This window comes from Uranotaenia lowii, chromosome 3 (assembly GCF_029784155.1).
Source record: "Uranotaenia lowii strain MFRU-FL chromosome 3, ASM2978415v1, whole genome shotgun sequence".
In the NCBI taxonomy this organism is placed as follows: Eukaryota; Metazoa; Arthropoda; class Insecta; order Diptera; family Culicidae; genus Uranotaenia; species Uranotaenia lowii.
Genome location: NC_073693.1, coordinates 54,891,010 through 54,912,762, shown reverse-complemented (window position 1 = coordinate 54,912,762; position 21,753 = coordinate 54,891,010). Strand labels below are relative to the sequence as shown.

Here is a 21,753-nt window from a genome sequence, read left to right as displayed (position 1 = left end):
CATCCTTCGCTCACGATCCACCCATCGTACACCACCCTCCCATCGCACACTACCACCCACCCAACCTTACCACCCATCGCACACCTCCACACACCCATCTCACCCCACCCAGCCGTCACATGCCACCCACCCACCGCACACCACCACATACCCATCGCACATCACCACCTACCCATCGCACATCACCACCTACCCATCGCACATCACCACCTGCCCATCGCACACCACCCCACACCCATCCATACCGCCCACTCAACGCACACGACTACCAAAAATTCAAAAAGATCAAGAACAACTCTTTGAAAGGTTATGGCCCTGAAAAGGGCCGTTTTTAATTCTTTGATGGAATGAAATCATAGTTAATCTAACGCTTTCTCCGGAACCCTAGGTAAAATCAACATTTTAAGTTAGTGATTGCAATGTCATCTGAAGGGAAATGAAAACATAATACTGATTCCAACGAGACGCATGAGGTTTAACAGTTCGAGAGCTTTTGCACTGAGTCAAGCGTTTAGATCAAAGCAGTCATTGAAAGCTATTCTCGCAAGCGTTTGATACAAAGCTCGTGTGTTGATAACATTATTTGCATAACTGCCGGGCGCAATCATTTCGACGACATCGGCTTTGTTTCTGCTTATACTTATATTTAATTCGCCTTTTGTTATGCAGTTGAACAAGCTGCATACTATCTATATGGGTCGTTTTAGACCATTAATAGGTATTATAACGACAATTTAGGGAAGACTGACTTTTCTTGAAGATTGTTTCCTTTAAAAATTAGACATACTTTATTCTGGAATGCTAGTTTAAGACGAAAAACACATTGACACAAGACAGGCTGTCGTAATTCTACGTGAACTTATCGGTCGTTTCTTATATACAACCTCTGTAACTTTTTTTCCTCTGTTTTCCACCCCTAGGGGTAGATGGGGATACCTGATCCTCTTTTCTTTTTTTCATCATATCTTTTTGGGAAAATTTAGCAACTCGCCGTCTTTTGCATTTTCTGACATCGTATAACTTCAAGTTTATACGCTCCCAAAGTTAGAACGATATATGAACTCGTAGATGAACTAGAAGCTTTCTTGTGAGACTAAAAAAATTGTGATATTTTTTAAGTTACAGGAGACTTGATCAAGGAGACTTGATCCCTTATTCAGGGTGCCCTGACCCTAGGCAAAAATCTAATAAAATCCGAAGATAAAAGGTCCGTTGGCTATTCCTTGCCATATTAGTTCTCATTTCACAGTTTGTAAGTATCATAAAAAGAGAATTATAAAAGTTTGTCTTCTACCAAAGAGTCATTGCATATTTTAAGTCGCAATTTACTAGTTTTTAGAGAAAACCAGTATCTTTAACCCTTTTTAACAGATAATTACTCGATACACATAAGTTATTGGTCAGATATTGGTAATTCCATGATGACCAATGACCCAGCAAACATTCAAGGAGGTAGGGTAACGGACTTATTTTGGACCGGGTACGTATTTTGACCTTGTAGCTTTTTGCCAATATTTGTCTCATAAATCATGTTATTCATAAAAATTTTGAACAAATATAGTTATAGCTACTTCTTATGATTTTAATCACATTTAAAATTTTATTTAATAGTGTTTTCGTTTATTGGCAGTGGCAACCTAGTTACCCACGAGTTTTGTCCTAACTGCTGTTATTTTGTTCGGTTTTTAATTCAGAAGTCCACTAGTTTTGCCCGAGATTTGAACCTCAAGCAGGCGGTTGCTCCCCGTAAAAGTTGTCAGTGTTGGGGGTAAACATAAGTGTGAGTATAGCAACCATATATTTGCATCGTCCCGGGTAACGATTCTGTTTGTTTATTCAGAAAAAGTTTTGCCCCGCGCTAGTGGAGAAAAACGAAAACGGCATAAGTAAGCTGGTAACGGAGAGAAAATTGAAAATAAAGTTTTGAATTTTCACGGTTCCATCGAATCAGGGCCATTTCAAGAGGACGTGCCATTATTGGAGTCAACTTTCAAGAGGTTTGCTGCATAGCTGTGATGAATTTAACAAATGCAAACATGTTCACAGCTATGATAAAACACCTAAAAACTATTTTGCAAGCTCGAAAAAGCAAAATAACTGGTTTCAATGCAATTTGACCCATGTCGAAAATAGGTCCTACTTTATTCCTTAGGGACTTATTTTGGACCACTCAACATAACCTGGGTATTAAACTTGCTGTTAAATGTTTATGAACGTAATAAGACGTTGTACGACAACATGAAAGAATTATGCACACTATTTCAATCACTCATTATGAGTAAAATTTGGAATTTAAGCATGACTTTACTTTATCAACTCGCCAAAGCCCAAACTCGTTATTAGACGAGGTTCACTTTAATCGGTATAAAACCAAGCCAATCATAGTTTTAACTTACTTTTTGGGCACTATGCTTTGAATCACGTTAATCTAAAAATCTACATCAATGGCAACTGTTTGATAAGCAGTTGATAAAAGCTACAGCAAAGAAGCCTCAAAACATGAAAACTTGGACTTGCACCAATTTTTTATTAAGTCATTGTTTTTTATGCTTCATTGATGGAGTACATCAAAGCAATCTTTTAAATAAACAACACACGTCAGTTGGTGGGTATAAAAAGGGGAGAAATTAAGAAAATAAATCATTCATTTTCCATTCCTCACCGATCAGTTGACGTGTTAAGACGTGTTTTCAAATCGAGTGCGCTTACAAAGGATTTTTTCGTAGTGACATTTACTGAACAGTTATAGTTTGTTAAGTTTCTGCTTTTTTGGACATTATAAAGTGTTTTCTCAAGTTTATTTCTTGAATGGCATCCGGTCCCTGGTGGGACAGCGGGCCACCCGCTCCCCAAGAGGATGGTGGTCCTACAGTTCCAAAATGGATGGGCAGCATCGGCTTCGGTCAGCTGCAAATTCTCTCGCTACAGGCTGTTGAGGAAGGAAAGAACCTGAGTCCCTTCATCGTAGGCAAATCAATGCAGGATCTTGTTGGTGAAATCGAGAACACAACCACTGAAGCGAACGGAACCCGGTACGTGCTGAAAGTACGAGATGCTGGACAGGCAAAAAAATTGTTAGCGATGAAAAGTTTGGTTGATGGAACGGCCGTAAACGTAACACTCCATCCGGTCCTCAATAAACGCCGCTGTGTAATTTCTTGCAAAGAAATAATCAAGGAAACCGACGAGGAATTGCTGAAATGGCTTGCCCCAGACGGAATTATCGCTGTTCGAAGAATAACTCGCCAGGAGGAAAAGGTGAAAGTCAACACTCCTTCCATCATCCTTACCATCAACGGCACAACAGTCCCAGAATATATCAAGATCGGTCCCCTACGTATCAAAACAAGAACATACATCCCTGATCCTATGCTGTGCTACAACTGTCTCGACTACGGCCACACCAAGAAACAATGCAAGAACCAAACCAAATGCCAAAACTGTTCAAAAGTCCATGACCTCGAAGGTGACTGCAGCAACGACCCCTTCTGCTTACACTGCCTTGGTCAACATAGCCCCACAAACCGGTCCTGCCCAACATATGTAACCGAAAAAGGTATAATCCGCCTGCGATATTCCAAGGGAATTTCCCACCGAGAAGCCGTCAACCAGTTCAAAGCCGGAGGAGGTTCCTACGCTTCTGTCAGCAGAGTGCAGCAACGCCTGAATACACAGCAAGTAAATGAAAACGAAATAGAACAACTCAAACAAAAGGACCAGCTCATCGCAAAACTTACCGAAACCACCGCCATGCTATCAAAACGACTAGAAGAACTAGAAAAGAAAAAGAACAAGAAGCACAAAAAACGAAGCAAACAGGATTCGCAACAAGGAGATATGGAAACGGAAACCGGAAGTGATCTAGAATCTGACGCCATGGAAATCAGCAAGCCGTGTGGAACACCGACCAATTCAACCGGAACCATCCCGAAGACCAGCGAACCTAGCTCCCAGGTAAGTGGTACCTTTTCTAAGCCGAACGTTCCCAAAGTACAAAAAAGGCAAAACCCTTCGGATATACCATTCATCTACAAGAAAATTTCTAACAACCCCAGCCCCACTGATGTAAATAGGCCCCAATCGTACAGTTTTTCAACCGAATCCCCCCGAAATTCTCTAACAAACAACACGCAAAAACCATAATCATTTCTTTCTCCATCTCTTTCTTACTTTCCTCCGACCATCATATTTTTTTTTTCTTTCCCAAAATTAAGTCATGGCCAGAAATACAACACAACTTACAAACTTGAATAATAATAACAACCCGTCTAAAGAAACCTTGGCTCTACAATGGAATCTGTATGGTCTTCGAGGAAGAATAAACGAGCTAACACTCTTGACCAATGAACTCAACCCCATTGCAATAGCCCTCCAAGAAACCATGACCCCTGAATCAACTATCCCCCTACATTTAATAAAAAATTACCATCTGTTTCTAAAAGAAGACTCGGAATCTCCTTCCCATCGTGGTATTGGACTGGCTATCAAATCCGATATCCCTTATCGTATAATCGATCTTCCCCCTCAAACACCAGCCATAGCAGCTGTAATTGAATTCCCTATTAAAATAACTCTAGCCTCCGTCTACATTTCCCCCAACCCACAACAAAATTCCTCATTAAAGTCTTGCATAGAAAATATGCTAAATCACCTGCCCCCTCCTTTTCTACTTATGGGTGATTTCAATGGCCACTCTCCCCTATGGGGTTGTAACTCATTAAACAAACGAGGTCAAATTTTGGAAGAGTTAATAGAAGAAAATGGCCTCATTATCCTTAACAACGGTTCTCACACTCGAATAGATCCTACATCCGGAGGCTCATCTGCCATCGATCTATCTTTGTCTTCACCCAATCTTGTCTCCCAGCTAACCTGGTCAGTTTTTAACGACTGCTGCGGCAGCGATCACCTCCCCATAATTCTCTCCCTTAATCGTGCCACTCCCATCAATACTTGTCGCCCCAGATTGAAGTATGAACACGCCAATTGGCCTAACTACCAAAATGAGATCTTTGACAGTTTTTCCCATAGTCCTCCAACTACAACAGAAGAGCTCATTAAGACAATCCTCGCTATCGCACAAAACCATATCCCACGAACCAAAGGGCTACCGGGTAAAAAGAGCGTCCCCTGGTGGAGCTCCGAAGTCCATAAGGCGATTAAACTCAGACGCAAAAAACTTAGAGCCCTCCAAAGAATTCCTAAAGAAGAACGTAAAGACTCAACAGCCCTAACCGAGTTTAAGTCTGCCAGGAATGCAGCCAGAACAATTATCCGCCAAGCGAAACAAGAAAGCTGGGAAAAGTTTATCTCATCAATTGGCCCCAACAGCTCCACCAAAGAATTATGGGAGGGTATAAACCGCCTAAGTGGCTTTAAAAGTCGTGCCTCCCTAAAACTAGAAATTAACAATAAACTTACCGATGACCCTTTATCAATCTCTGAACACCTTGCTGATCACTTCTCACTAGCTTCCTCCTCTTCCAACTACCCCCAAAGCTTTATCATCCACAAAACCAACTCAGAATCCTCCAAGCCTTCCTTCGAAACTAACCTCGACCTAGACTACAACAAAAACTTTTCCTTCGACGAGCTTGAATGGGCACTCCGCAAAGTTCGTGGAATTTCCGCCGGCCCTGATGATACCCCCTACTGAGGAACCTTCCTCTTATCGGAAAGACTATTTTGCTATCGTTCTACAATACAATTTGGGCCGAAGGTAAGATACCGATGGAATGGAAAGAAGGCCTTGTCGTTCCCATACCTAAGCCTGGAAAAGACCGAAAATATGCAGACAGTTTTAGGCCAATATGTTTACTCAACTGTGTAGGTAAAATCCTGGAAAAAATGGTCAACCGTCGACTCATAACCTTCATAGAATCCCATAAACTCTTCGACAAACGTCAATTCGCCTTCCGGCCTGAAAAATGTACAGACGACTACTTAACGGAGCTCGAGGGGATCCTCGATTCCTACCAAGAGAGAGGCATGCATGGTGATGTTGTCTCACTGGATCTCTCGAAAGCCTACGATCGTGCTTGGCGATATCCAATTCTTAGATCACTTGAAAAATGGGAAATTAAAGGTCGAATGGGCTACTACATCCAAAGTTTCCTTGAGGACAGAAGCTTCAGGGTAATCATTGGCAACCACCGGTCAGAATTAAGGAACCAAGAGAACGGCATCCCCCAAGGATCAGTGATTGCACCCACGCTATTCCTGATTTGTATGCAATCCATTTTTGCGAATATCCCCGACAACGTTCACATCTTAGTGTATGCCGACGATATTTTCCTCATGTCATTCCACAACTTCAAAATCATCGCCAGAAAAAGACTACAGTCGGTTATCAATAACGTCGCCGAGTGGGCCAACAACATAGGCTTCACAATCTCCCCCCAAAAATCACAGTTGCTCCACATCAGCTCTAATGCCAAAAAAATAAGAAAACTACCCAACATCACCTTGAACCATAACCCAATTCCCTCAAGCCAATCCCTAAAGATTTTAGGAATCTATCTTGATCGTAAGCTCAGCTTTAAACACCATATCGCAATGATCAGAAAAACCGTCGAGAAACGCATAAGTGTAATCAAAGCTATCGCCTCAAGAACTCCCTGTTCCCACCGTACCTCCATACTACAAATTGTCAACAGTTGGATCTTCCCAAAAATGTTTTATGGAGCCGGCTTCATCAGCAGAGGAAACGACCTCACCAAGCTTTTAGGCCCTCTATACAATAGAATCATCAGGACAGCCTCAGGAGCATTCATTACAAGTCCCACATCTGCAGTGATGTCCGAATGCGGCCAACTCCCATTTGAACACTATCTAACTATGAATGTAGTCAACAAGGCAGTGCGATGGCTTAGCCTAAAAGGTCGTGAAGAGGTACCACTTGTGCGCAGAGCCAACCATCTCCTATCATCCCTAACCAAACAAAATATCCCACCCATAGCAACCCTTCCCAGAACCAAAACAAGACCCTGGAATCAACCCTCCCCCAAAGTAGACCTTTCCCTCATGAAACTAGTCAAAGCAGGTGATCCCCCAGTGAAAATACAACAACATTTCCGATCCCTAATCCATAGAAAATATAAAGATCTAGAACACATCTACACTGACGGGTCGGTTGCCGACGAGAAAATCGGGTATGGAATCTATAGTTCGACCACAAAATTTAGCTCCTCTCTACCACCCCCCTGTTCCATCTTTAGTGCAGAAGCATACGCTCTTATGACAGCCTCCACCTCACATACCAGACCAGGGGTCCAAACAGTCATTTTTAGCGATTCAGCTAGCTGCCTAGAACAAATTAAATCTTGCACTATCAAACATCCCTGGCTACTCGAAACAGAAATCTCCGCACTGAAAAATAACCTGCAGTTTTGCTGGATCCCAGGGCACTCTGGGATTGCGGGAAATGAGGTAGCCGACAAACTTGCCGGCATCGGCCGTGAATCCATAGTCGAATCAGTAAAAATTCCCCAAATAGATGTTACCCGTTGGGTCAAAAAGACTCTAAGAGAGTGCTGGGATGAAGAATGGCGAAAAAATGGTCATTTCAGGTTGAGGAGAATCAAACCTATCACAACCCGTTGGCCCGATAACCCCAATCCCCTGTATCGAAGAGTCCTTACTCGCCTACGTATAGGCCACACTAACTTAACCCATAAGTACCTTCTTGAAAAAACAGACCCCCCTATCTGCTCTACCTGTGGTGTTGCCCTCTCAGTTTCCCACTTATTATCAGAATGCCTTGCCTATAGTACTGAACGTTCGGTAAACGATTTGGATACCACCCTGGAGCTAGTACTATCACCTCCCTATGAGAAACAACTTTTGCGATTCCTAGAAGACACACAATTATTATCCAAAATATGATCCATCACAGCAGGGACGAATAACCTTAAGGTTAAAGTCCCGTACCAAACAAGCAACAAAAAAATAAATCATTCTAGTTTGTACCATTCAACAGAACAGTTGTTCTTTATTCTACAAGCACCTCTAACAGGTTATGGGCCTGCGCTTTGGAAGAAGTTGAAATGGAAAGAAACGGAATAGCGAAGCTCACTAACGAGAACTACGACTCCTGGAAGTTGGAGGTCGAATTCCTGCTGGTGAGGGAAGGTCTCTGGAGGTACATTTCGCCAGGGGTGAAACCGGAAGCTGCTGCCGACAATCGAAACGTTGCTGAACTGGCTGCCTGGGATGAAGGAGACCAAAGAGCACGGGCGACGATTGGGTTGCTGCTGAGTCGCAGCCAACACGGGCACATCCGGAATACTACCACGGCGAAGGATGTATGGGAGAATCTCAAGCGGCAACACGAAACTAAGACCCTTAGTTCCAAGGTCCACATCTTGAAGAAGATTTGCGACCTGAAATACGAAGAAGGTGACGACGTCGAGGAGCACTTACTCGAGTTCGAGGGCCTTTTTGAGAAGTTGGCGAATGCTGGAACCGTTCTGGCTGACGATCTGCAGGTGATTTTGGTTTTCCGTAGCCTACCGAGTACCTTCGATGCCCTGACAACGACGTTGGAGAATCGGTCAGCTGAAGAGTTGACACTGGCTTTGGTGAAGGACAGGATAATCAACGAGGTCCAGAAACGTCGTGAAGCTGTTACGGTTGGTCCATCGGTCCTGAAGGTGCAGACCAAAAGTCGTGGCAATCAAGACATCGTTTGCTACTTCTGCGGTGAATCTGGTCATCGAAAACGAGATTGTGCGGCGTGGCTCAAAACCAAGAAGGACGGCACGCACAAAAATCGAGCAAAGTTGTTTTCCAAGGCAACTGAGAAGGCAAAATATATTTCGAGTGGCAACGAAGATTTTGCGTTTTCCGTACGGGGTGTCCGGAATTGGATCGTCGATTCGGGTGCAAGCTCACACATGTGTGCCGATAAGAATCTGTTCCATGAGATGGAGTCGAACCAAAGCATTCCGAGGACGGTGACGGTTGCTGATGGCAAGCAAGCAGTGGTCGAAGGAGTTGGCTCATGCAAAATCCTTTGCTATGGTAGCCAAGGTACCGAAAATACTTTGACATTGGGCGAGGTCCTCTACGTTCCTGATCTCCATATGAACCTGGTTTCGGTTGGCAAGCTTGTGCAGAAAGGAGCCGAGGTATTGTTCAATCAAGATGGTTGCTCCATTTCGAGAAATAGTCGCATCGCAACCACGGCTCAACACAGAAACGGGTTGTACCACATCCAGTTGGTGGAACGGGTGAATGCAGTCTCGGGCCAGTGCAGCAAGAAAAATTGCGTGCACGAATGGCATCGCAAGTTGGGTCATCGAAACATTGACGACATCAAGCGGTTGGCAAATCTGAGTTCTGGCATGGAAATATACGATTGTGGCAATCAAATTACTTGCGAGGTTTGTTTCGGCGGCAAAATGGCGAGGCTACCTTTTCCCAAGAAGACGCAGAGGTCATCGAAACAAATTCTGGATCTGGTTCACAGCGACTTGTGTGGGCCAATGAACACGGCGACGCCTGCAGGGCGACGGTACTTCCTTACTCTTATCGACGATTACAGCCGCTACACTAAGCTGTATTTTCTGAGTAAGAAATCTGGAACGTTGGAAGCTGTCCAAGATTTTGTCCGTGAGATGAAGACGCAATTCGGCCGGCCGCCGAAGGTGATCAGGTCCGATCAAGGTGGCGAGTACCGAGGGCATGCGATGGCTAAGTTCCTCAGAAGCGAAGGAATCCTGCAGCAGTTTACAACGGCATACACTCCTCAACAGAACGGTGTCGCTGAGCGAAAGAACCGTTCGCTGGTCGAGATGGCGAGGTGTATGCTCCTGGAAGCTGGCATGGAGTACCGTTACTGGGGTGAGGCCATCAACACGGCCAATTATCTCCAGAACAGGTTACCAACAAAATCGATCCGTGAGACGCCATACGAACTGTGGCATGGAAGCAAGCCTGATGTGGAGCATCTGCAAGTTTTTGGTACAGATGCGCTTGTGCTGATCCCGAAAGAAACCAGATCGAAATTGGAGCCCCAGGCGAAGAAGTTGACATTCGTTGGATATTCTCAGCAACACAAAGCGTGGCGTTTCATCGACAGGAAAACTAAAAAGGTGGTCTTCAGCAGAGATGTCCGGTTCCTTACGGCACAAGATGGTTCTTCGAAGAGGCTGGAATCTAAGAAAACCGAGGTCCAAGAGCTGCTACCGATGGCCCTCAATCCGATTGGCACCGAAGAACAACGCATCGATGAAGACAACGATTTCCGAGGTTTTGGTGATACCGATGGCGATGGTGATGGTCCGCTTGCAGACGAGAATGGCCAAATTCAGGAGGAGCAACTCGACGTTCAGGTGGAGCCACTCGATCTTGAGGAGGAGCAACCAAAATCCACTGAAAAGGTTCTGAACAGCAGAAAGCGGCGTTCCGAACGTTCAACAAAGGGTATCCTACCGAAGCGGTTTCGAGTGGTGGTCGCTCAAGAATCGTCGATTGATCCCAAGAATTATCAGGAAGCCTTGGGTGGTCCGAACCGAGAACTCTGGAAAGCAGCCATATCCGACGAACTCAAATCACTACATCAGAACGGCGTCTGGGAACTTGCTGCGTTACCTCCCGGGAAAAAGGTCATTGGTTGTCGATGGATCTTCAAGAGGAAGGAAGACGAGTTCGGAAGGACGATCCGGTACAAGGCTCGTTTGGTGGCACAAGGTTTCAATCAACGCCAAGGTTTGGATTACGACGAGGTTTTTGCTCCGGTAGTTAAGCAAGCTACGTTACGCTTACTACTGACAATTGCTGCTCGTCGTGGAATGCTGGTGAAACACGTGGACGTGAAGACGGCCTATCTAAACGGTGATTTAGATGAAACCATCTACATGAAGCCCCCGCCTGGTGTCTCTGCTGCAAAGGGACAAGTGTGCCACCTGCTTAAAAGTCTTTACGGTCTAAAGCAGTCGGCACGAATGTGGAACCTCAAGCTGGATGATGTTATGCGGAAAGCTGGATTCAAACCGTCGGAAGCGGATCCATGCCTCTATGTTCGGAATCAAAACGGGAAGCTGGCCTACATCATCGTATATGTGGACGATATGTTGGTCGCAACATCCAGTGAAGCTGAGTATCAACAGGTCTTCAGATATTTGGAGATGAATTTCCAGATAACGTCCCTTGGAGATGTTTTTTTTTTTTAGTTGGTAACCACAGGTGGTAAATCCCGGTTTACGGATTGTATTCCAAGGCACGGCGAGCCACCGCGTCCCCCCAGTTTGCTACTCTGGGTCCATGGGTACAATGGGCAGACTCATGATATACTCCGTGTATACCCCCTACTCCCTAAACTCCACCTGGGGCCGCAGACCTGGTTCCCACCTCGAACTGTTTAGTACACTATGCTTCAATAGTGGGAGGTCTATTCGCGCTAATGCGCTCAAAGGCAATACTCATTAAAGAGACCACTTTCAGCAAAACCTCTCATCCTTACGACTCGACGCCTGAACTCTCCTCTGACGACTTGAGAACCGACATCTCCTCGCAATGACTCGAGATTCCCACACAAACCTCTCCTCTTCGCGACTTGAGGCCTGATCTCTCCTCTGACGACTTGAGATCCGACCCCTCCTCGCATCGACTCGAGGTTTACCTCTCCTCTGCACGATTCAAGGCCCGATCTCTCCTCTAACGACTTGAAATCTGACCTCTCCTCGTAATGACTCGAGGTGACCACTTGTACCCCTCCTCTTGTTGGTAAGGGGCCTGATCCCTCCTCTTACGACTCGGGACCCGACCTCCTATCATAAAGACTCGGGGTTGACCACACAAACCTCTCCGCCTGAAGGTTTGAGGCCTGACCTCTCCTCTAACGACTCGAAGCCCGACCTCTTATCTTCAGGGTTCGAAGTTTGCCACCTTGCCCGTCGTGTGCCAGATCGAGAGCAGCTTATCCTGGACTCGCGCCTGTCACGGCACACGCGCGGGACTTAACGCAACTACTGGGATGATTCCCGACGAAGACGTCATCCTACACCGACTCGAATGGCTCGCCCGGCGTTGAGAGCCACTCTACCCGTGGGTATTCCCCGAACGTGGAATAACCCTTTCCCAACGATTTCCACTGCGAAGAAGGTCAAGTCTTATCCCCGCAGCTTCTGTCGTTGAGAACCGCTCTACTCGGATACTCCCCGAAGGTGGAGCATCCTACACACGAACGCGGCGCACCCACGGCATCCGCTACGCAGAAGGTATTGTCTTATCTTTGTAACTTCAAACCGTGGGGTCGGACGCACTCTACTCGACAGCCCCCCGTCGATGGGGTCAGTCTACTCCGACCGTTGTCCGGTCTTCTTTATCCCCCTTGGTTGGCAACCCTAGGATTTTTGGCCCGCGGATTTTCCTGCCCGTTGTGTGCCAAATCGAGAGCAGCTTATCCTAGACTCGCGCCTGTCACGGCACACATTCGGGACTTGGAACGCTACGACTCGGATGTTTCCCGACGGTGACGACATCCTACACCGACTCGAGAGGCTCGCCCGGCGTCGAGAGCCTCTCTACCCGTGGGTATCCCCCGACAGTGGTTAACCCTCTTCCCTCGAGATCCGCTACGAGGAAGGTAAAGTCTTATCCCCGCAGTTTCCCTCTTAGGAAGCGGAACTACTCGGATACCCCCCGACATTGGGGTATCCTACACACGTTCGCGGCGCACCCCTGACCTCCGCTACGCAGAAGATGTTGCCTTATCTTTGTAGCTTCGATCAAAGGATCGGACGCACACTACTCAGATGCTCCCCGCCGATGGAGTCATCCTACACCGTTCGCGGACTGCCGTTGGTTCCAGCTCCTCTGCAGGGCAGTCATGATCCGGGTGAACCCATCGCTGACCGCGTGCCAAGTGTTGGAATCCGCACACATCCCTTGGAGATGTGAAGCAGTTCCTTGGTATCCAGGTGGTCCGATCAAGGAAAGGTTTCGATCTGGGTCAAAAGGCATACATCGAGAAGCTGCTGGAAAGGTTCAACATGAGCGATGCGAAAGGGTCAAGAATTCCGATGGATCCCGGCTACATACAACAAAAGGAGGAGACGGAGGATCTTCCCAATTCCGACCAATATCAGAGCCTCGTTGGAAGTTTGCTGTATCTAGCGGTGAACACGCGGCCAGACCTCGGGATTTGCGCATCGATTCTTGGGAGGAAGGTGTCAAAACCAACCAAGGCGGACTGGACGGAGGCAAAGCGAGCCCTGCGGTACCTCAAGGAAACTGTGGAACTCAAGCTTCATCTGGGAGGTGGCTCAGGTGAATTAGAAGGATATGCCGACGCAGACTGGGCAAGCACGGTACAAGACCGGAAATCCAACTCAGGTTACCTGTTCCGGCTCGGTGGCGGTACCATTCTGTGGGGAGCCAAGAAACAAACATGCGTGGCTCTTTCTTCAACCGAAGCGGAATACATATCCCTTGCTCAAGGCTGCCAGGAACTACTGTGGTTGCGGAAGCTGCTTCTAGATTTCGGGGAATCGGTGAAAGGTCCAACTCGAATGAAGGAAGACAATCAGAGCTGCATCAAATTGGTAACCGGAAGTAGCGGAAAAAGGTCCAAGCACGTGGAAACCAAGTACCACTTCATCAAGAACTTGGCGGAACGAAAGGTGATCTCTCTTGAGTATTGCCCAACAGAACTGATGCTGGCGGACATCTTGACGAAACCGTTGAACCGTGTCCGTTTGGAACAACTGCGAGCGAAGATGGGACTCCAACCAACATGTGCTGAGGAGGAGTGATGGAGTACATCAAAGCAATCTTTTAAATAAACAACACACGTCAGTTGGTGGGTATAAAAAGGGGAGAAATTAAGAAAATAAATCATTCTAGTTTGTACCATTCAACAGAACAGTTGTTCTTTATTCTACAAGCACCTCTAACATTCATGAAACATTATTAAAAGTTTCGTCTATTTCAACCACTCAGGATTGCTAGTAAAATGAGTGTATTCAGGAATGAGTTTTGAGGAAAAAAAACTTGGGTAGGTAGAAGAAACGAAATATAAAACCCGCCTAAAGAAGGGGTTTGGAAAAAAACGACAACAAATCGGCAAATATGCAACGAGTTTGATTTTTGTAACAGTTGAAATATCTCAGTTAATATAAGAACAATTTTATCAAATAATATATTCAATTATATCTACAGTTGCGTTCAAAAAAGAAGAAATCGCGTGAAGCAGGGCACCCACTTCCAACTTGGACAAATTGGCATTTCTCTCTCGGTTGATATTTTTTCATGAAAATTTCACACAATCTAGTTCAACTATCCAACTAACACTCTACGAAATTTGAAGTCTTTACAATGACGGGAAACAAAGATAGAGCTTTTTCCGTAAAAAAGGGAAATTTGGAATTGCTTCACTAAACTTGCTGTATCTTCGACAATTTTCATTGAAAAATCTTGAAATTTGGTTCAAAGATGTGAAAATGTTTGATCTTATACCAGGCCAAGTTTTGTCAAAATCGATGAACGTGATCAAAAATGGTGCCGAGTAGAAATTCAGGTTCATTATCGCCCAACATACGATTTCATTCATTTTTGGACGGATGTTTGTATGGAAAACATCGTAATCAATGTATTCATGGTTTTTTCTTTAACAAAATCAAAATTTATTACAAAGAAGGTTGTAGATTGATAAAAACTTCATTCCTGCTTTGTTTAGAAATAGAAATTGTTCCAAAAGAGCTGGTATTGAAACACAAGAGCGAATAGAATACTCGCTTTAATTGTGTATCAAATTTGTTTATCCGAATAATTAGCAGGTCATTTCCGTAAATCTCTTCTTCTTATTTTAAACTCTGTTGAAACATTTTCCCTTCCGAAACAAAGCACGAATGAAGTTTTTATCTATTTACAACATTCTTTGCGATACATTTTGATTTTGTTGAAGAAAAAACCAAGAATACATTGATTATGATGTTTTCCATACAAACATCCGTCCAAAAATGAATGAAATCGAATGTTGGGCGATAATGAACCTGATTTTCTACTCGGCACCATTTTTGATCACGTTCATCGATTGACGAAACATGGCCTGGTATAAGATCAAACATTTTCACATCTTTGGACCAAATTTCAAGATTTTTCAATGAAAATTGTCGAAGATACAGCAAGTTTAGTAAAGCAATTCCAAATTTCTCTTTTTTACGGAAATAGCTCTATCTTTGTTTCCCGTCATTGTAAAGACTTCAAATTTCGTAGAGTGTTAGTTGGATAGTTGAACTAGATTGTGTGAAATTTTCATGAGAAAATATCAACCGAGAGAGAAATGGCAGCTTATCAAAGTTGGAAGTGGGTGCGCAGCTTCACGCGATTTAATTCTTTTTTGAACGCAACTGTATATATATAAGCGGCAAACTACTAAAAATCTAGTTTTTCAGCCCCTGTGGTTATGCAATTTTAAAAAAACTGTTGGAAAATTACTCCAACGATAAATTTTATCCTAAAACAAAGTTAGTATCAAACTTAAAACTGAATTTTTGTGAAAAAAAAATCTGGCTTTTAGATGGCTGAAAAGATAGCATAAATCTTGCACATTTTTATTTTTTGAATCTATCTACAGAACTGAAGCCAAACCAAATCCACTAAGGTTTTGGAAATCAAAATGCAGCAATTGATGTCGCGAAGTTCATGATGTCAGACTTTCTCAACTTATCATTGGGTCGCCTGATGGAGATTTGCGTTCTGAAAATTGAGCCTAAAGATAAGCCAACTGGCCAGTATTGAACACTGCAGAACAAATTTCGTCGAGATTTCAGTGTGCTGTCAGAATTTTCATAACATTTGGAACACACTGTATAACAGGAATTTTTCTGTTTTTACTCTATTCTTATCGAACAAACAAAACTTGACTAGCCTATAACAATAAGAAAAGACAAAATTATCTGAATAATTCGCATAATTGCGCATCAATCGCTGTCGAAATATAGCAAAATTTAGAAAAAAAAATTATTTAGTTTAAGGGTGGTCCAAAATAGGTCCAAAAGGTGGTCTAAAATAGAAACCTGGTGGTCCAAAATATTGACCAGAGTAATGATTGAAGAAACGTGTTTTTAGGCTTAAATCTTGTTACGTTGCAACAAACGACAATATTTTTCGATAAGAAAGCCTTGATCTTCGTAATGAACGGATAAAGCAGTCTAAAATTGTAACATATGCTTTTTTATTCCAGAAAATTGCATAGCCACTTCCCAAAGCGGTCCAAAATAGGTCCGTTACCCTACTACCCAACTGTAAAAATCTGTCTAATTTTTCATTACTGATGTACACAAATACAAAGCACGTTGCAAATTAAAATATATTTGGATTCGGTTTTATTTTAAAAAAAATATACCCTTTTCTGGAAAGCTAAGCTAAAAATTACAAATTAGATAAGCTACAGAGCAAAATTTCTGTATGTTACATAATTTGCAAAAGTTATTAAATTTTATGGATGATCGAAGGTTTTGAAATAGAATTCAAGTTACGAATAGTTGAAGTTGTTGTAAAAGTATAATTTTAATAATAATGTTGATATGATTTGATGATTTTTTTTTAATTTTAAACGATATTGATAGGATCTTAAATACTATCTTTCTGAGGCTATCAAATTCCTCAATATTAAAACTAGAGTCCACTTGAACGTTCTTCATACCAATAATATGTAGTCACCAATCGGAAAACATTGAAAAATGTGTGATGGAATTTACAAGAAATGTGTCAAATACCTTACAATTTTGATAATTTAAAAATTGTAATTGTATTCGTTTATTTTTTTCAGTGACGGAAATCTTTTTTGTATAATTATATGAAGCTTTTGAGTAAATTAAGCCAAATGATTCTTCATGTTTCAAATTATATTTGGTGATTTTTTCAGATTTTTTTAATTCCTATATTCGGGTACTTCTACGTTCGACAGAAAATTGCAATTGTTCGAAAAATGTATCTATAGAAAATTACCAAACATAACAATTTGAAAGCGTGTTTTCTCGAAATTAGTTTTTATACACTTTTATTCCTTTGGCCAATATCATTTCAATAAAATTTTCAGATCTTTGTTTTGAAATTAGCTAGTGTTGATCCAGATATATTTATCCAAATGATATATGAAGAATAAGAAAAAAACGTTCAGTTCTTAAAACATGGCTTTTCTAAAATGAGCTTCGCGGGCTACAAAAAGTTGGTCGGCCACATGTGGCCTGCGGGCCATGATTTGGCCACCCATGCTCTACAAGTTGTTTGCGCTTGCGTGGCCACAGGTGGATGTGGCATCCTAGATATGCCTCTGGCTCTCACAGCCAAAATAGAATGCAAAAGACAACTTTCTCATCATCAGCGATAGCCATCGCTTGTACAACTAGCCCTCTAGGTAGCTAGGCTTCGATGATGTCAGTTGTGCACCAGTCTCGAGAGAACCCAGAAAACCGACCCCTCGGGATTCCACAGTGGAAAGGATGTTTTCTTGCTAAGTGTCAAGGAGTTGGAAACCTCTTCTTAACCCAATTTCCGTTCCATTTTCCACTGACAGTTAGGCGCTGTCATTCCCGTTCGTTGAGTTAGAGCTTTCTTTGTGTGTGTTTATGTATTTTAAATTTAAATCTGCTGAATGTTTTCCCTGATATCATTTTAATTTGGAGTGCCTAATTTATTTATACTTTTAACTATGAACCTGTCTAATCAAACCTTTACAAATGTTGTCCCTGTGAAGCTAAGTTCCATCGATAAATTGTCGATGAACAGCTTAAACGCTTTGAGTAATCGGAAGGAACACTCCAAAATGGCTTGCTCTGTGGGGGTTTAACGGGGCAAAATAACCTAAAGCAGGGGTGAGCAACCTTTTGAAGCAACGGGCTACTTTTAATTTGAAATTCTTTCGGCGGGCCGCATTGACATAAAGTTTATATAATAATAGTTAGCAGAGCTTTACGTAATTTTCTAAAACAACAAATTCTTAACAAAAAAAACTAAAATAAGATAAATAAAACGAATTCTAGTACTTGCATAATTTTGTTTTTAATTTAAGGTGATTAAACTAGCTGAAATTTAATTTTACAATAACTTAAATTACACGAAAGACCTCTGGGGTCAAAGCGTCAATAAACTATTAAAAGAAAATAATTCAAATTCTTTAATTGATTTGAAATGTTTAGCGAATATTCTTTTTTTCACAAAAAGGATATATTATTTGCTTCCCTTTTATTTATTAAAACGAAAAATTTTGTAAGCCTTCCTATCGTTCGTAAAAAGATTTGAACCGTTTTTTGAGGAAAACTCTTTTTTGTTTGAATCGATGCGATCGTATTTTTCGTTATCACTTTCATTTTAAAGTTTCATAGAGCTTAATCATAGCAATTTTTTCTGTGCCCGTTTTCGAAAAGTTTTTTCACAATTTATTTAACTTTTGTCGTAAAGCCTTATTTTTTTCTTAATTTAAAGTTCAGTATGAAATCGTTGCATTAAGATGTTGAGCAAGGTTTCAAAATCATGAAAAAAATCATAATATCACAGATTTCAAATCTGATTTGTCAATGTTAAAGTTCACGTTTTTAAATCTTATTTTTTTTACAGATTTCTAAAATTTTATTAATTTTATCAAGATACTTCTGGGATAAGCTTTCTTTGTCTGAATCATGAAAATCTTATGATTTAAGTATTTTGGATTGCCAATTTTGAAGTAAAATGATTCAATTTCATCAATGTTTAGCAAGACTTGCCTATGAATTCTAAAATAGCATCCCACATAACACAACAACATTCACATTTTTTCGAGGTGCAAGAAATATCAGGACTGATTTTGGCTAAATCAAAGGCGTCGAAAACAAATATTCAATTAGATTTTTTGTCATTTCTAATTTTCAAAATAATTTAAAAAAATAGATAAAAAAAAAAGATATTCAATTTGTATACTTTTTTGACAAAACTGTTGAATACAAATGCTAAATGACTCAATGATCGACTTTCCCAAAGACCGGTAGTAATTTTGAATTCTGAGAAAAAAGTTATGGAAACAAATAATAAATCTTAATAAATATTTTTAAAACCGTTTGTCAAATTTTGCAGTCTTCAACGAAGTTGTTGAATGAAATGAAATCTTTAATATCCAATATACGATAATTTTATTTTTATGAAAAAATATAATCTTATTTTTTGGAATTTTATTTAAATTGTATAATTTTTTGAAGCGTTGTACCTGTGAATAAAGAATATCATTTGGGTTTTGTGTAGGTTTGTTGGTTTATTAGTTATGAAAGATCGAATTTACTCAAACCTGATCAATTTAAAAATTGCCAAACGCCATATCACCGAAAATAGAAGTGAATGACAGATTTTATCAAATGTTTTAAATTCAGGACGCCAAAATCTTACGAAATCAGATAATGAAACAGAGGTACCAAAAATTATGTTCCCCTGAGTAATCGTTACATATTTTTATGGGTTGAATCGAATCATAGATTTACATACATTGTTTTTGTCGAGAAATCACCCAGTCTTCATTATAAGACTTTCCCTATTTCTGTCTTTAATCAAGAACAAAAATACATAACTTCATCAAGCAATTTAAACATTGATTGAAACGAAAAATAATGACTTTTCTAACTCCTATATTACAATTTTTCAATAACCAATATTGCATCCATGCCTTTTAAAGAACTCAATAAAATGCTTAAATCAAACAAGTCAACAATCTGGATGATTTTGGACAAATGCAACTGCAAACAAATGACGTGCATTTCAAGTAGTTGAATTATCATTTTTGGTGTAGTAGAGATTTTTTTTTTCTGAAAATTAACAATCTATAGCAGAGAAAAAAAATTGAAATAGGCTTCGCGGGCCGCACAAACATGTCTTGAGGGCCGCATGCGGCCCGCGGGCCGCGGTTTGCTCATCCCTGACCTAAAGGTTACTGAGCACGTGGCATTTTGTTAAATTTAACCACTTCCCGTGTTCACGTTTTTTTTACATCGAAGCGTCTTTCCTTCGGAAAAAAGTTTTCCTTAAACTTCAATTTAACAAACATGAGCATGAAATACAAATTACATTTGTACTTGATTCTGTACATTGTTTTAAGAAATCATTTCTCTTGGATGAACGATCTTTTTTTTTTTTTTTATTTAACATAAATTTTATTAGGCCCATTACTTAATTAATACAAAGTTTTCTGGCCGAGGGTCTGTTTGATTAAATCTATTTTTTAAATCTAACGTTGGGTTTTTTGGGAATAGGAAAGGGGAAAGGGTTGGGTTTGTTTGGGAGCTTCCTATCATGCGAGACAGTGGACGAGGTGCACTGCTTCGCATAAGTGAAGATGGGGGTATCTTTGTTTTTGCTCTTTTCACAAATCACTTCCATTTCTGGATCGGAGGAAGAGCAGCTTTTCAATTGTAGATCATTCTTTTTCTTTGGAGGGGAATCCGTCTGCACGATTGTGCTGGGTTGCTCGGTTGGTGCTGGTGAGTTCGGACTTTGGTGGCTTCTTTTGGTGTTTAAGTTGAGTTGATGATGCTGTTCGACGTCGTTCGGTTTGGTGGTTGAAGACTGCGGTTTTGGTTTGCTATAAGATGTATGTGGTTGAGATTTGGCAACTTTTGCGTAGCTTGTGTGGTAAATGCTGGCGGTGGAAGAAATTTGTTTTCGTGCTTCGGTTAGAGAGATGTTTCGATCGGTGGATAGTTTCAGAGAGGCGGCTTCATTTTTCCAAATCGGGCAATTTCGGTCAACCGGGCTGTGATTCCCTTTACAACTCAAACAATACGGGTCATTACGGCATTTTGTGCTGTCATGCTCTCCGGAACATTTGATGCATGCTATTTGGTTCGTACACTTGGCCTTGGTGTGGCCATATTGCAGACATTTTCTGCAAAGCATAGGCAACGAGTAGTAGATTCGGGTTTTTAAGCGAAGAAGACCGAAATCAACATATTCGGGAACGACGGTGCTGTTCACAGTCAAGATAAATGTTGAAGTTCCTACGATTCCGCTTGGTGTTTTCTTAGTTATTCGCTGAACATTTGTAATATTCTGAGTAGCAAGCTCAGCGAGGAGCTCCTCGTTTTTCATATCCCCAACTTCGTTGCATGTAACCACAAACTTTCTGGTATTTAAATTCGGGTGATAACCAATTTCGATTTTAGTTCCATCGATTAAACTGTCCAGTTGTTCAAGTTTCTTGACTTGCTCTTCGTTCCGCACTTTCAAAACGTACCACTGTTTTTTTATATCGTAATACCCACTATCAATTCTCCCAACATGGCTCTCAATTGACTTCGCAATCGTAAATGGGTTCTTGGGGAGACTTTGACCATCTGCCCCTCGAAGAAACAAGAAATGTAATCGTCCATAAAGATTATTACGGTCCATCCAAATAGGAATCGTCCTATTCGGATGTTCACCCGGGGATGGGCTCATGGCCACGCACTTTATCGTTCTACCGCACCAAAATTTTACACTAGCCTTTAGACACGAGAAAAGAAAAATCAACCGATCTCGATCGAGGCTGAGAGAGAACTCCTGATGAACGATCTCAAAACAATCATTTTATTTAGAATTTAAAAGTTCTAGTGAAAGGTGGCCTTTTGATGTTCCACCTTCACCAAATATAAAAAAAAACCCTACAAACTTCGTGCCCATCTTCCACGTGGTCTTCGATTTGACAAACTGACAAAACTGAGTTGAACTGAAATATTACAAAAATTGTTGAAAAACCTGGCCCTTAATTATCACGTTTGTGGTGTTTACAATCATTTCATTCTCAACCCA

The 21,753-nt window shown here is 41.6% G+C and overlaps 2 protein-coding genes across 2 annotated transcripts in view; one reads left to right on the top strand and one right to left on the bottom strand.

Annotated features, from left to right (window-relative positions):
• The window catches only part of LOC129752197 (uncharacterized), a 396-nt gene extending 61 nt beyond the window's left edge, over positions 1-335 (top strand). The window contains exon 1 of the mRNA XM_055747986.1: positions 1-335. This exon is cut by the window's left edge and continues 61 nt beyond it. Coding sequence (XP_055603961.1) covers positions 1-335 — 335 coding nt within the window.
• A 19,846-nt stretch (positions 336-20,181) lies between these two features.
• Positions 20,182-21,402, bottom strand: LOC129752196 (uncharacterized). The gene has a single exon (XM_055747985.1). It carries the CDS (start codon positions 21,400-21,402, stop codon positions 20,182-20,184), a length of 1,221 nt encoding a protein of 406 aa, XP_055603960.1.
• Between the last annotated feature and the right edge of the window lie 351 nt (positions 21,403-21,753).